Source organism: Pundamilia nyererei, unplaced genomic scaffold, assembly GCF_000239375.1.
Source record: "Pundamilia nyererei isolate P.nyererei 1_Seehausen unplaced genomic scaffold, PunNye1.0 scaffold00011, whole genome shotgun sequence".
Classification (NCBI taxonomy): Eukaryota; Metazoa; Chordata; class Actinopteri; order Cichliformes; family Cichlidae; genus Pundamilia; species Pundamilia nyererei.
The window spans coordinates 514,898-529,876 of NW_005187412.1; the positions used below are offsets into that span (position 1 = coordinate 514,898).

A 14,979-nucleotide genomic window follows, 5' to 3' on the forward strand; every position below is an offset into this window, starting at 1 on the left:
GTTTGGGCCAAGAAACACAAGAAATGGACATTAAACCAGTGGAAAACTGTACTTTGGTCTAAAGATCTTTCGTTCTATCTGCTGTGTCTTTGTGTGACGCAGAAAAGGTGAACGGATGGTCTCTATGTGCATGGTTCACAGTCCACAGTCACCTGACTTAAACCCAGTCAAGATGGTTTTGGATGAGATGGACCGCAGAATGAAATGCAAAACAGCCAACAAGTGCTCAGCATCTCTGGAAACTCCTTCAAGACTGTTGGAAAATCATTTCAGGTGACTACCTCATGGAGCTCATCAAGAGAATGCCAAGAGTGTGCAAAGCACTAATCAAAGCAAAGGGTTTCTATTTTGAAACTCTAACATATAAAACATGTTTTGAGTTATTTCACACTTTGTTTGCTACATAATTCCATATGTGCTGATTCATAGTTTGGATGCCTTGAGTGAGAATCTACAATGTAAATAGTCATGAAAGCAAAGAAAAACCATTAAATGAGAAGATGTGTCCAAACTTTTGACTGGTAGTTTATATATATGTATGTATTCTCTTCTTTTTCATTCAAATCAAACAATGGTCCAGCAAAAAAATAACATGTACAATTCTGTGAAATACTACGTGCTCCTTCCTGATTTCTTGTTCTGTTGCATATTTGTCACCCTACATACATTTTGTATATCATCAAACAAAAATAATAATATCAGACAAAAATAACCAGAGTAAAATCTAAATACAGTTTTTAAATAGTGATTTCATTTATTAAGGGTGAAAAGCTGGAACTCCAAAGCTTTCCTTCTGTGAGTTGTGGATTGAATGGGTATTCAACCTAAGGACATTCACACTGATGTACCATCCAGTTAAATATCAAAAGAATAATCTCCACTTTATGTTTCAGTTTTTTCCACAGTGAATCAGACTACTGTCAAGAGAAAGAAACACTGTTGATGTACATGTCAGCACAGCTCCTCGGCTTGACCACCTCACATCAGTTTTGTTTGGCAGACAATGGGTATTGTTTTGTCAGTCAGCAGACTTCAAGACCAACAGCGATTCAGACTTCTGGAATGGATCATAATTAAGAACAACCACTCCTGTGACCTGATCCCTTCTTAATCTCGACGCAAACCGCAGCTTATCCTATGCTCAGACGTTTTTATATTTTTTGTATTTATATTTGCTGAACCCCCTGATGAGGTTGACTTTTTAGCCTCTTTTTAGCCTCACATTACATGGCATGCTGTGAAATTTGGTAATATGGTGATGATTAGCATTCAGCTCAAGTGCATTTGTTTGTAGACTCTTTAGATCAGAAATGAGGCTCAAAGAAAAGAATCCTTTGTTGTTGTCTTAACAGTAATAACTTAGGGAAACCTAGAAGACCTACAGTTTTTCTCACTAACATATCCATGTACACCTGCATTCCTACCATACCACTGCAAGAAGGAGGCTGTATTACGCTCTGACACTCCTTCTCTTAGCGTCCTCCTCCTCCTCACTGCAGGAAGTAATTGTAGCAAAACACACACACACAAGCACACACACAGAATCCTGACTAATCACAAGGTCTTTGAGTCAGAAGTGTTGTGATCCAGTTCATAAAGGGTTTAGCCTCTAGAGTGCAACACTAGCACATCAGTCAGATCGACTCTTAATAAAGAAGCTGGATCTGGAGGTCTCACAGCCAGCAGTTGTTACCGTCACTCATTGTCGTTGCGGCCTCCCCCTACACATACACACACATACACTCACACACACACACACACACACACACACGCAAGCTAGAGCTTGTACAAACACCCACACACGACCCCAGAATGCATACATGCACACATACTTACAAACTTCCAGACACACACACTCACACGAGCGCGCACACACACATGAGCCAAGGAGCATGGGCAGCAGGGTCATCCTAGCGCCATGCTTCATAAAGGGCGCCGTTACAATAGGTTTACTGTTACTCTGCCAATTGCTGGGATACAATAGGACTGAATGTGCTGGGCTGATGCTTCTCCACTTCTCTCCATTTTTCACTTGATGTCAAGGAAGAAAGACTGAGACGGGACAGCATGTTATCAGAGGACAGCCTTGAAGGTGAGTCGGCTCACAGCAGTATTACACTTGCGTATAATGCTGAGAGAAGAGAGATAGGGGAACGAGATCTCTGAATTTGTAAATATTGATTGGCCTGATACTCATTGAGAATGCTACTTTGTGGTTTAAAGAGTCCCACTGGGTTTAAAAAGCCTGAATATCTCTGAAATGCTAGTGAAGGGCTACAGGTTTTAAAGTCATTTTGAGACATGAGACAGTGAGGTGAGGTGCAGAGGCAGTGATGCTGCAGTACACCTCTCACACAGGACAAACAGCAGGACATGACAGGCTACAAAAGTGGTGTTGGACTGCATCATGTTGAGGAATTCAGAGGAGAGGAGAGGAGTGAAGTGTGAGACAAGGGAAGAATTAAGCTGAAGGAGGCATGAATTAAATGGCAGAGGCTACTGGAAAATATGGATCACAACACAAAGAACTTGGGAGAAGAGAGCCAATGAAAGACAAAAGGAGAAGAGGCATTAAGGGGTGAGAGGGTTTGCTGTAAGAGGAGTGGAGGTGGGGTTTAACTCGGGGTGGCAGATGGGTCTCACAGATTCAGAAGGGGTGTGGTGCTGAATTGTGAGATTCCTCTAACTTAGGACATGCGGGGATATCTGCACTGCAGCTGTCAATAGTTCAACACCTACTCAGCCACACCCCTCCTCCCCTTCTATTACACACACACACACACACACTGATCATATTTCATATCTTGCGATAGGCCTGGTTTTCATCGTGAGTTAATCGTCAAGCTGGAAAATTCTTGTGAGACAGTGACACTGACTCATGTTCTCTGAGTCGCTGTGTTAAATATTAACATAACTTCTGTTATAGAGCCCACAGAATAGAGTTTTGAAGGATTTATTTGCTCATGGCGTGCCCTGTCTGCACTTTATTATTCCTCTCCACACACAATTTCAGCGATCCCATTTGACTGTAGCTTAATTCTAGCCTATTACACTGTAGCAGCAGTGTAATGAGGGTATAAACAATCTCATATTTCAAATCCAGAGTGACAAGGTGTGCCGCCAGGGCCTCACAGAGAACAACAACATTTTTAAAAGCACAGAGACTTCAAGGGGATGGCCTAACAGAGAGAAAGAGAGTACATTCAAAAGCAACACTAGTTTGCTATCATTAGCTCATAACAAAATGGCATAGCTTAATATGAAGTATTAAGCCACATTTAATGCTTCATTACAACAGAATGTTGTACTTTTACTTCAGTTTCAAATTTACAAGCAATCTAGCCTTAACAAGAAAGTCACTCACACTTACATAACACAAACACGACTATTTTTTAACGGCTATTCATTCTACAGAAACACTGTAGCTGATGCAAGGTGGAGCTAATTTTACCTACTTTATATACTGCTGCAGAGTTTAGACCAACGCTAAGCCAGGGTATCTACCAAAGGTCACAAAGTCAAATTGAGGAGTCAATATCAAATATATATATATATATATATATATATTAAAGTAGAAAAGACATTCAATTACACATTTGTCACGCCTGTATCTGTGATGTACTGTAAGATTTTACCTCCTGATATTAAAGGGGAAGTACGCATTTAGCTTGAAATAATAAGCTAATTATTTCTAGGAGAAAAATAGGCCTTTTTAATATTTTTATTTACCTATTAATTTATTTGCAACGCCGTTTATTTTTGGCTTCACGTTACTTTTAACTAAGAATTCCTATTTCCTATCTTATTCCTTACTAATACACAGACACAGACGGTGGGAACAAACCTGATTCATTAACGAACAGCTAAATAAGAAGGGGAGACATCAGCTAGCGGTTTGCTTGCGGTTTGTTTTCTCCTCGCGCCCGCCTCGCGTTCTCACCTGGACGGAAGTTGACTTAAAAAGGCAGGGCAGGTAGAGGCAGCCCCTCACCTCCTCCTCCTCCTCTATCCAGGTGGTGGAAAGCAAACTCCTCTCTTATTGTAGCCTACGTTTGGCTGAAGAGAGGAGCCATGACGCTGGATAGGCTTCACTCCTGTTAACGCGCTATGAAATAACCTGAAACATTCACCTTGTGTTTCTTATCAACCAGTAACCTCACGGACTCATGGGGCTTCTACTGCTGAGCCTGATTCTCCGGTACTGGATCAACGCCGTGGAGGGTAAGCTGAAGTCCTGGCTTTCTTTTTAAAAGCTCATTTGCAAAGTAGTAGTCACTCAAGAGCAAGTCAACAATGCTGTCTTGGCACTGAAGAGTGGTTGGGATGTTTTATTGTGAGAAGGTATTACAATTTGAAACCAAGAATTATGTTACATTTACTACACTGGACTACACATTTACTACTACTAAGGATTAGAATAAACACACAGATTAAAATAATCATATCAATAAGTAAATAAAAAATGACACCATAAATGCAGACTTTTTCTAGTGTTGGACTCTGGTCTGTGCTGACAACCCTTACCTGTTTATGTGCTGTGCAGCAGGTTTGTGTTCAGCCGGCAGTACTGTGACTTGTGACGACTGTCTGCAACTCAGCCCCCAGTGCGCCTGGTGCACACAGGAGGTGAGCAGCTATACGAGAAGACAGTCACATTTAAAGTGAAGTGATTTTTTGCAAAATATCTTCTCGTGTTTGATTTACATGATGACGCTGATGACAAAGTTATAATCTTTATGGCCTGCTGTAAAACAGCCTGCAAACTGAGGTTGCTACTTGTCACATGTTCCCCTTTGTTTGTCAGAATTTCACAGACTGGTTTTCAGTCACACAAAGATGTGACACACTGGATGTCTTACTGGAAAAGGGATGTGCCAGGGACCTGCTGCAGTTCCCTGTTTCCAAACACCAGATCCTCCAGGATCAGCCACTTGGGAAGAAGATGGGCAGCACTAATAGCACACAGATATTCCCTCAAAAAATGTCCCTCAAGCTCCGACCTGGTATGCAGTCGGACATCTTCTGAAGTGACGATTTGTCTTCTGAAGCAGTTTTTTGAGTTCAGAGAGATAAAACGTGGCCTGATTTTGTTTCTCGCACAGGCAGTGAGGTGACCTTCCAGGTGAAGGTTCAACACAAAGAGGACTATCCTGTGGACATGTACTACCTGATGGACCTGTCAGCATCCATGATCGACGATCTGAAGATGATCAAAGACTTGGGCTCTACTTTGTCAAAAGAAATGGCGAAGCTCACGAGTAAATTTCGAATGGGCTTTGGCTCTTTTGTGGAGAAACCCTTGTTGCCCTTCATCAAGATCACAGAAGAAGAACTGGCCAACCCGTGCAGGTTTACAATAAAATAAAAATCTAAACATGAGTAGAAGTTTGTTTCTTTTTGTTTTTGTAAAATGCTCTGATCTTGTAAATCTGACACTCATACTCTTCTAACGCTCGCTTTTAATGTCTTGTTACATTACAGCCGTATAGACAACACCTGCTTACCGACGTTTGGCTACAAGCACGTCTTGTCTCTGACGAGCAACACCAGCAAGTTCAACGAGATAATCGCCGTGCAGCAAATATCTGCAAACATTGACGACACGGAGTGTGGTTTCGACGCCATCATGCAAGCAGCCGTTTGTGGGGTAACATTTCCCATTTCAAGGTTCCAAAGATGCCGGCCGTTCGTTTGTGACGCCACCTCGCCAACTGTTTTTTTCAGAGCAGCTGTGTGTCTCCTGCTAGGACAAGATCGGCTGGAGGAACGACTCCATGCGCTTGCTGGTGTTTGTCAGCGATGGCAACTCACACTTCGGGATGGACAGCAGGCTGGCCGGTATTGTGATTCCCAATGACGGGCAGTGTCACCTGGATGCCAACAATGAATACTCAAAGTCCACAGTGCATGTAAAACCTGATTTTATCATTTGATTCATCTAGGATTATTATTTTTCATTATTATTTGGCTTTCTCCTCTAACGCTGTGGTAACTCATGGTAAATAATCACCTGAAACCTCTTAGAAATGTAACCTTTTTTTTTTCAGGAATATCCAACTCTTGGTCAGCTGATTGATAAGCTGGTGGACAACAACATCTTGCTGATATTTGCAGTGACAGAAGACCAGAAAGACAACTACATGGTAACAGCTCCCTAGTTTTTTTCCCTGTTAGAAGAGATCAAACTAGAGAGCTGAATAACACAAGTGTTTGTGAGGTTAGCATATTTATCTTCTGAGTTGCATTCAACTTGTTACAACTGGCCCCGTTTCTCTTCCACACTCCTTTTCGTACTGTTCTTTTAGGGAAGATGTGTGGTGATGAGCTTCCCGTATTTGTAACAGTGACATTACTGTTTATCTGTTTTTTTTTGTTTTGTTTTCTGTGTCTCTTAGAACTATGCAGAGCTCATACCTGGTGCCACTGTTGGAGTCGTGGCGGAAGACTCGCGGAACATCCTGGAACTGATTGTAACAGCATACAAAGTAAATAAAAGGGCCTGATAATCAGGATGTGCTGGCAGAGTGGATGTGTGGCTTTGTGTGTGTGTGTGTGTGTGTGTGTGTGTGTGTGTGTGTGTGTGTGTGTGTGTGTGTGTGTGTGTGTGTGTGTGTGTGTGTGTGTAAAAGTCATAAGACAATTTTTTTTTAAATCAAGTAATATTTAATGGTGCAGGCACGAAAATGTATCTATAGCAAACTGGTATGTTACTATTTTTCTCCACCCCTTTGTTATTATTTCTTTTCCTTCTTTTATTCTTTCTTCTATCACATTTTCCCCTCTACCTCCCAACACTCTGCATCAGCATGTTGGCCAGCATGTTTCTGCTTGTCCCAACCGTTTCATCTCCTCGCCCCCTCCAAATCTGATTTGCTCTAAACTTCCCCTCCCTCTCCCGCACACTGCCTCTTTTTTCTCACTCTTGGTCGTTTTCGTTCTGCCCATCTCATCCACCGTGCGTCGTTTTGTAAATCCCCCTTGGCGGCGATGACTGGTAGTTGTGCAGTCCTCTAATTACTTCATCGGTTGCGTCATTTAAACCCACATTTAGTCTCTGCCGCACTAGCAGAGTCCCTGTCATCACAGTGATTGTAGATGTGGTGCTTAACTGGAACGCAGTGCAAACAGGGGACTATTTAGTGATACTGCACAGGTGATGAGTACTTGCACTCACCTGTAATTCTGATGAGTAACAGCGAAGTCTCTTTAGATGCGTTTTATCTACTTAATCCATCCTCAGCTGGGTGGATCCCATAAGTGCTCCAGTTTTCTTCTTCCTTACCAACACTAAAGCCAGGAAGCACACAATATGCCCTCTGTTAGCAGTCAGACGGGCCGTTACAGAGTTCATTAGTCAGTCAAGCACACTATTTTCTCAAGCTGAGGTTAGCTGTCACACTTTCTTCAGGTGCTTTATACAGTGCAGCGCACCTGGGATGCTGACTCACCCCCCAAAAAAGAATTAGACATGAGGTGTCAGGTCAGGTCAATGCAGGGTGAAAAGTATAATTCATCTGACAGCGCTGGAAATCCCACTTCATCTTGACTGAACAAAAGGAAAATCTGATTTGATTTTAGTTAACTTAGTTTTGCTTTTTTTTTTTTTGCTTTTTTTGAAGGAGAAACCTGATCAGTACCGAGGTGTGCTGCCCATTGTGTTCTCATATGGCTCACAATACACATAATCTGTTTTCCAGGAACTTCGCTCAGAGGTTGAACTAGAGGTCCTTGGAGCCACGAAGGAGCTGCACATGTCTTTCACAACCGTTTGCCCTAATGGAACTATCCTCCCTGATCTAAAACGCTGCTCCAACATCAAACCAGGAGAGACGGTGAGTTGCTGTTGTTACAAATTGCTTCATTTTTAAAAATTTTTTGAAGTGCCTTTCATTAAACTATCTCATCAGACAAGAACAGTTATTAACAATTCTAGTGAAACACCAAACATAACATAAAAAATGTAGATATTTAAGATTAAATGTGAACAAAAGTTGAAAGCTTAAAGGAAACGAAACAAAGGCATTAATTCTCACAAGGCATCAGGAGGGCATCATCCCTGGGTCCTGAAGGTAGGAGGGCCCTCTCCTCTAAAGTATACTGGAAGCTCATAATCATGGTGTTATGATGAAGTGGACATACTATAGGAGTTCCACTATGCCCATGGCTCTGTCTTGTGAATCAAAGCCTAGCTTTTATGCAGTGTACATTTTTCCTCACGAACTGAAACAAGGCTAAATCTGTTTTGAGTTTGTGGGAGCTTAGCTGAAGAAAATAGTGTTAGCGTTCATTCCCATGACATCTGACCCCGGATGTTGTCCATGGTGCTGATCAAAACGCTGGAATTATACTATTAAGAGTATCGATTATTATTGTATGCTATTTTTTTGCACTTGGAGCGTGTGTCAGAGAGAGAATGGGATGCTGTGTTTGTTCTGTTGTTGTTACGCCTGTGAAACTAAATAATGGAAGGGACAAAAGACTATTCTAACACACAGACAGTCCTAACAGCTCAAGAGTGTTAGGTCTTTCTAACTGTGTTAGGTCTTTCACTACAACAGTAAAAGCTTAATTTAGTGTATGCAGAGAACTTTGCAAGACCTGCAGTGCTTTATAAACTTGTAAAAGTATGTAAAAAAAAAAATCTATACACAGACTGACAGGTGAAAAATAACACAACGTGCACTCTGCCTCGTCAACATTCATGCCTTAGTTGTACCTGAAGAATTGTTTGGATTGGGTCAGATAGGAATGTGTTGTGTAAATCTGGAAATTTTTAAGTTGTTTTTTGTCAGAGACTAATGTTGATTAGAGGGAGACCTGGTGAATTTGAGGCTTTAGCACTTGTAACTGATAGATCAGACAATATTTCTGAGAGAGAAAGAAAATCAACCAGTTTGTCTGTCAAAACACAAATGCATAAAACACGCTAGGACAGGATAAGAACTTAGATTAGATAAGACTTCATCAATCCCTCGGGTGGCTTCCTCCGGGGGCATGTGCAGAGGAGGGATGGTGGATATATTGGACAAAGTTAAAGATGGAGGAACATAGGAAGATGACAGAAGATTCATGGATGTAGTGAAGGAGGACATGCAGAAGGTTGGTGTAACAGAGGGCGATGCTACAGATACGTGAAATGGAGATAGGTGATCTGCTGTGGCGACCCCTAAAGGAAGCAGCTGAAAGAAGAAGAAGAACGGAGGAACTAGTTTACTTACTTTCACCAACATCAGGGCTTAATGATCTTGTTTAGCTGGTTCAAATCCGAAGTTTTTCCTCTCTCTCTCTCTTAGCTGTGCTGTCTAAAACAGATGAAAAAGCCCCCAATTATCAATGGCGTTGCTGTGGGGATTAATAGCGCTGACTTTTCGCAGGCAGAATATTTGCAGTCTGTTCTTAGTTTGATCTTAATTTGATGCCCTCCTTGTTTTTGCTCCTCAGGTAGTGTTCAATGTATCTGTGGAGCTTCTGGGATGCCTGTCAGGAGTTCGGCACTTTTCCCTCAGACCTGTAGGCCTTCAGGACAGTTTGGAGATAGAAGTGCAGTCCCTTTGTTCCTGTGACTGTGAGCCTCCAAAGTCAGACAGCAGCCAGTGCACTGAAGGCCAAGGGGTTTTCCAGTGCGGCGTGTGCATATGTCAGCCGGGCTTCCTGGGAGCGCAGTGCGAATGCAATGAGGAGAGCACTTTGTTGAGCAACTGCCTCGCAAACAATCAGTCTGAAATATGCAGTGGTCAGGGGCAGTGCTACTGTGGACAGTGTGTGTGTCATGCATCCAGTTTTGGGCGCATCTATGGTCCCTACTGCGAGTGTGACAATTACTCCTGTGTTCTCTTCCGTGGGGAGCTCTGCGGAGGTGAGTAACTTCATGCGAATGCTTCTGACTTATTCATGTGTTTTTGTGGAAAGCCTTTTATTATAAATGAAGATTTCTTGTTTGTAGGCCATGGAGTGTGCGACTGCGGAGAGTGTGTTTGTGAACACGGATGGAAAGGGCAGTACTGTAACTGCAGCACCAGCATGGAGGCGTGCACATCTAAGGATGGCTCACTTTGCAGCGGCAGGGGGAAATGTGTATGTGGCCACTGTGTCTGCACTGTACCCGGAGCATCTGGGGACAAGTGTGAGAAGTGTCCAACCTGTGGAAGCTCCTGTACATCTGCAAGGTGAGAGCGCACTCATTCCATCGCTTCTTTCGGCCGAACGAGGGTGTAATGTCGAGTATTTTGTCAGAGTCACCTCGGTGATTGGTATTTCTTTACCTCAGAGATACAAGATATCGTCTCCTTGCGCCGCGTGATCTGTCTGCTCTTTAGAGTTCAGGCATATCAGGTTCTGGTCCTGTTGTTCACATGTGTCTACACCTTCCATGTAACTTCAAAAGATACTAATGTCCCCAACACAGCATTGAGAGATTTCCTTTCTTCATTGTAAAGCAGCTGTCAGGGCCAGGACCATTTGATACTACTCTTACTGTGGAGGGGGGGAACCCGTGATAGAGAGTGAGAGAAGCCTTGGGAAAAAAGCTGATAAGTGACCACGACTGCGATTTCTCCTTTCGCCCCGTGTCAGTGATTGAAGCCTCAAGAAATGCTTGCTGCATCATCTTAACCTTTCGTTTTCCTGCTCATTTCAACACTAGGACCTGTGTAGAGTGCCATCTTCAAGATCAGGATGATGCTGAGTCATGTGATCAAAGGTGCAGCGCTACTACAATTTCCATCAATACAACAGGAGGTAAAGGATTCCCTAACTTACCTGTTGTTACTTTACTTTCATTCAGCTTCTTAGTCTAACTCACTGAACTCTAACCGTAACCTAAACTAAACTTACTTACTGGGGTAAATCACTAAATCACCACATACAAACCTTCCCATTTGTCTCTAGTAATGTCGCTCTACAAGGTGCAATCGATACATTTTCTAACTCTGGCTATAAAAGTCATAAAACCATATCTGCTTTAAGTTCGGCCCTTCCTTATTCAATGTTATCTTGTTGGAAAGCCCCGCAAAGGTTTTCTGTTATTTTTAGATCACTCCTCCACTGAGTCAAAAATGATGACCAAACAGTTTGACTTGCATTTCAGACAAAAGGACAAAGTCACAGTGAGACTAATCTGGCAAGTTGAGCAGGTGGTGTGGCTAAAAAACCCAGTCCTGCCTTTTCAGGGTGTTACATCAGAAAGAGCTAGCTGGTATTTAGGCCTTCCAGGTATTCCTGGTTCAGTAACACAAAACAATTATTCTCTCCCCCAAAGAGAAGGAGGATGTAAGCAGCCTAGTGTCCACAGTTTCAAATATTGTTTTGTGATTGTAGATGCCAGTAACAGCTTGAACTGATTTCATTTTGTTGAAAATCGGGTCAAGGTCACTCAAAATGTGAAAATCAGTAAAAACTATCACCCACAATTTTTTATGGATCATCTTCAAACTTCACAACAATATACTAGGCCTTGGGGGATATGAGTACCTAGGTTGACTAAGCATTTGACCTTGACCTTCATTTGTTTGAGTCCTGTGACACCTTTAAATCCACAGGTCTCTCTGGCCTGATAGTACAATACACTGCAAGCGACGGTATGAAAACTGCGTGACTCCACAGCTAGAAGGACAGCCTGTTGACTGTTGAGAGAAATTGCTTTTTCACTTCTGTTTGGTTACTTTTTGCAATTCATGTTCACAAATTCGCTGTGGGGTGAACGGCAATTTGACACCTAAATCTGTATATCAGACTCTCTTGTATGATGTTCACAAGGAAGAATTTGCAAAACAGGACCTGCTTGCAACTGTCAACGAATGTTTCAAGTCTATGCATGTTAACAATCCTTAGTTACTGGTATTGATTTAAATCAATCAAATAAAGCTGGTTTTTAACTGCCACCAAGAGATACTGGATCTCATGCAGGTTTTAAGTCTATGCAGGTTAACGCCCCTTAGTGGGTAAATAGTAATTAATGAAAGAAAACCTTCAAAACATATATGACATATTTTGAAGAATGGCCAGGAGCAAAATATTTAAAATAGCTTTTTTAAAATGTGCTAAAATGTAGCAACTCCTTAAAACCAAGCAAAATATATTAAAATCAAATAACATCAAGTTTTTGCCTCCCTGTCCTGCAAGGGTTCTTATTCATGGTGGTGCTATCAACACAGAGGCCTGCTAAGTTTCAGCCAGGGTCGCTGCTTTGGAGGAATGCTGACCTCCATTGACTCGGGTGTCTCTGTGAAGTCTGCACCCCCCCCTCTCTAACACAACGCCATCCATGTCCTTTTGGGCAGTGTTGAACAATGGGGAACATATTATTTACCTTGTTGTACAGGCAAAGCTATTATGGTGCCTGTGAATAGCCAAAGAACCTGGTCTTCCTTTGTAGAGGAGTTGATTTTAAAGCCGCTGTACTTGTGCAAGCTGAGAGGCATATCTGATTATCACAGAAGATTTTCAAGCTTCAGATGTGAAACACAATGGTTCGGTCCACACACACCAGATTCTAGTCTTAGATAATGAAGTCAGACTGACAGCACAACAGAGCAGAGTATATCATCTGACATTCTCAGCACAATGTCAAAGGGAAGATGATAGCCTTACCTTATGGATATGTATGTTCACATTTCCTCACAGATTATGACAAGAGTCCTTCTATGCCGTGCACGTTTATGATGAAGAATGAGTGCTGGGCGTCATTTAAAGTGGTGGAAGGTGAGACGGACACCACTGCCTATGATCTGCAGATGTACGGTAAGCTTGACACCAACGTAGACGACTAAAGTGAAAGATACTCCCGGTGCAAGTCTCATCTCGCTCTCATGTCCTGTCTCAGGATGTCCAGAGCCACCCAACATCCCCATGATTCTTCTCGGGGTCTCCCTTTCTGTCGTCTGTATCGGCCTGATCCTGCTGGGTGTGTGGAAGGTGTTGGTGTCAGTCCATGACCAAAAGGAGGTGGCCAAGTTTGAGGCTGAGAGGGCAAAGGCAAACTGGCAGTCGGTAAGACCGTGGATGACTTCGCTTTTATTCTTTCTAATATCTTTTTGTTGGGCTCAGATGAATAATTAAAAAGCAAAATAATGTATTAGACATTCATTAGATATTCAAAAGGGTGGACAAAGTCTGATGGCGAGGTGTCTCTCATAACTAAACTGTTCCCACTAATATTCACTGACATACATCCCATGACTCGGTAGCTTGTAGAAACACCTTTGGCAGCAACAAATAGAGAAAAAAATTCTGTGTGACTTTATCAGTCTCTAAGATTGTTGCGGTGGAATTTTTGCCCACTGTTTTTTACAACTGTGCTTCAGGTCATTGGGGCTTGTAGGTATTCATTAATGCACAGTCACCTTTTCCACTCTCTATGTGTTTATACACGTCTCTGGGTTTAATCATTAGTTATTATTAATCTCCGGCTCTCTTCCACAGCATGTTTTTTGTCTTATCTTCCTCCCTTCACCCCAACCGGTCGCGGCAGGTTGGGGCCGCCCCTCCCTGAGCCTGGTTCTGCTGGAGGTTTCTTCCTGTTAAAAGGGAGTTTATCCTTTCCATTGTCGCCTTGCTCATAGGGTATCGTGTGATTGTTGGGGTTTTCTGTGTTGTATTGTAGGGTCTACTTTACAATATAAAGCACCTTGAGGTGACTGGTGTTGTGATTTCGCACTATATAAATAAAATAGAATAGAATAGAATTGAAAAGTTACTGTAACAGCATTTCAGGCAGGTCGAAGTCTGGACTTTGGTTTCAGCCATTCTGTTGTAGATTTACTGATCTACTTGGGATCACTTGGGCCATCTCTCTGAAACTTTAGCTGTCAGAGAGATGGCATCACATCTGACTCTAGAACACTTTGGTATACAGAAGAGTTCATGGTGGACCCAATGACTGCAAGGTGCCCCGGTCCTGCGACTGCAAACCGAGACCAAATCATCACCCCTCCACCACATTGTTTGACAGTTGGTATGAGGTGTTTGTGCTGATATTCTGTGTTGTTGTTTTTTCCAAATGTGGTGCCGTGCATTACAGCCAAACATCTGCACTTTGGTCTCATCTGTCCACAGGACATTGTTCCAGAAATCGTGTGGTTTGTTCACATGCAACTTTGCAAACCTAAACTGTGCTGCCGTGTTCTTTTTAGAGAGAAAAAGAGGCTTCTACTGCAACCCTTCCATACTTGTTCAGTCTTTTTTTAAACTGTGCTATCATTAACTTTAACATTAAACAAGCTCACTGACATTTCTGATTTGGGCCAAATGAGCTTCAGGCAGTTTGGAAGGTTTACAGGACTAGTGTGTTGTTGGTTTTGATCTTTCTGTGGCATCTGTAAAAATCTAAACGTCACTGTGTTCTTTCTTTGTTTTCTTTCAGGGGACCAACCCTCTGTTCAGGAGCTCAACATCTACATACAGAAATGTAACTTATAAAAATGCACAGAAAGAAAAGACTATCACAATGAATCACTACTGATGACGAACTGGATGCGTCTGAGTGCACTTAAGTGTGTGACTTTGTGTGTGTATGAGACAGAGAATAGTTTTTGTACGAATCCCTGTGTTAATTCAGAGATGTCCTAGCACAGTAGACAACACTGTGAACAGACAAACACTGCGAGATGAATTTGCTGCTGTAGAAGTGCACTGTACTGTCAAACACTGGACATTTCTATTGCATGGCCCTACATGTACTGCAACTTGCAACTTGGTAAAGGAGAAGTATACACTACAAGTGATCTACTACTGAATGAAAATGTATAAATATACAGGTGTAAGAGATGTTTTTTTGGTAATAATGTGTCGATTGTTTTACTGTAAAACGAGGCTGAGCCTTTAATTTTAATAACTGTTGTTCTGAGTTTTTTTTTTTAATGGTATGTGGCACATAATTAAAGTTGGATTTGGCATTTTTGAAATGACTCCTCTGCAATTTGGGTTTTAATTGCAGGTTACAACACAGTTCTCACAAAGAGTGAGCAGACTGATTTGATTTAC

At 42.1% G+C, this 14,979-nt stretch overlaps 1 protein-coding gene across 2 annotated transcripts; it reads left to right on the forward strand.

The window, feature by feature from the left end:
• Positions 1-1,845: 1,845 nt before the first annotated feature.
• On the forward strand, positions 1,846-14,778 carry itgb6 (integrin, beta 6). Of its 2 annotated transcripts, none has more exons than XM_005724135.2 (16): positions 1,846-2,092; positions 4,152-4,221; positions 4,544-4,626; positions 4,805-5,003; positions 5,103-5,349; positions 5,482-5,647; positions 5,748-5,909; positions 6,048-6,143; positions 6,396-6,485; positions 7,698-7,832; positions 9,442-9,856; positions 9,944-10,166; positions 10,643-10,737; positions 12,622-12,738; positions 12,821-12,987; positions 14,360-14,778. In XM_005724135.2, the coding sequence occupies exons 2-16, from the start codon at positions 4,167-4,169 to the stop codon at positions 14,456-14,458; spliced, it is 2,349 nt and encodes a 782-aa protein (XP_005724192.1). In that variant the 5' UTR covers positions 1,846-2,092; positions 4,152-4,166; the 3' UTR covers positions 14,459-14,778. The 2 variants fall into 2 exon arrangements, with proteins under 2 accessions (XP_005724192.1, XP_005724193.1); XM_005724136.2 differs by having other exon boundaries at positions 4,547-4,626.
• The last annotated feature ends 201 nt before the right edge of the window (positions 14,779-14,979 follow it).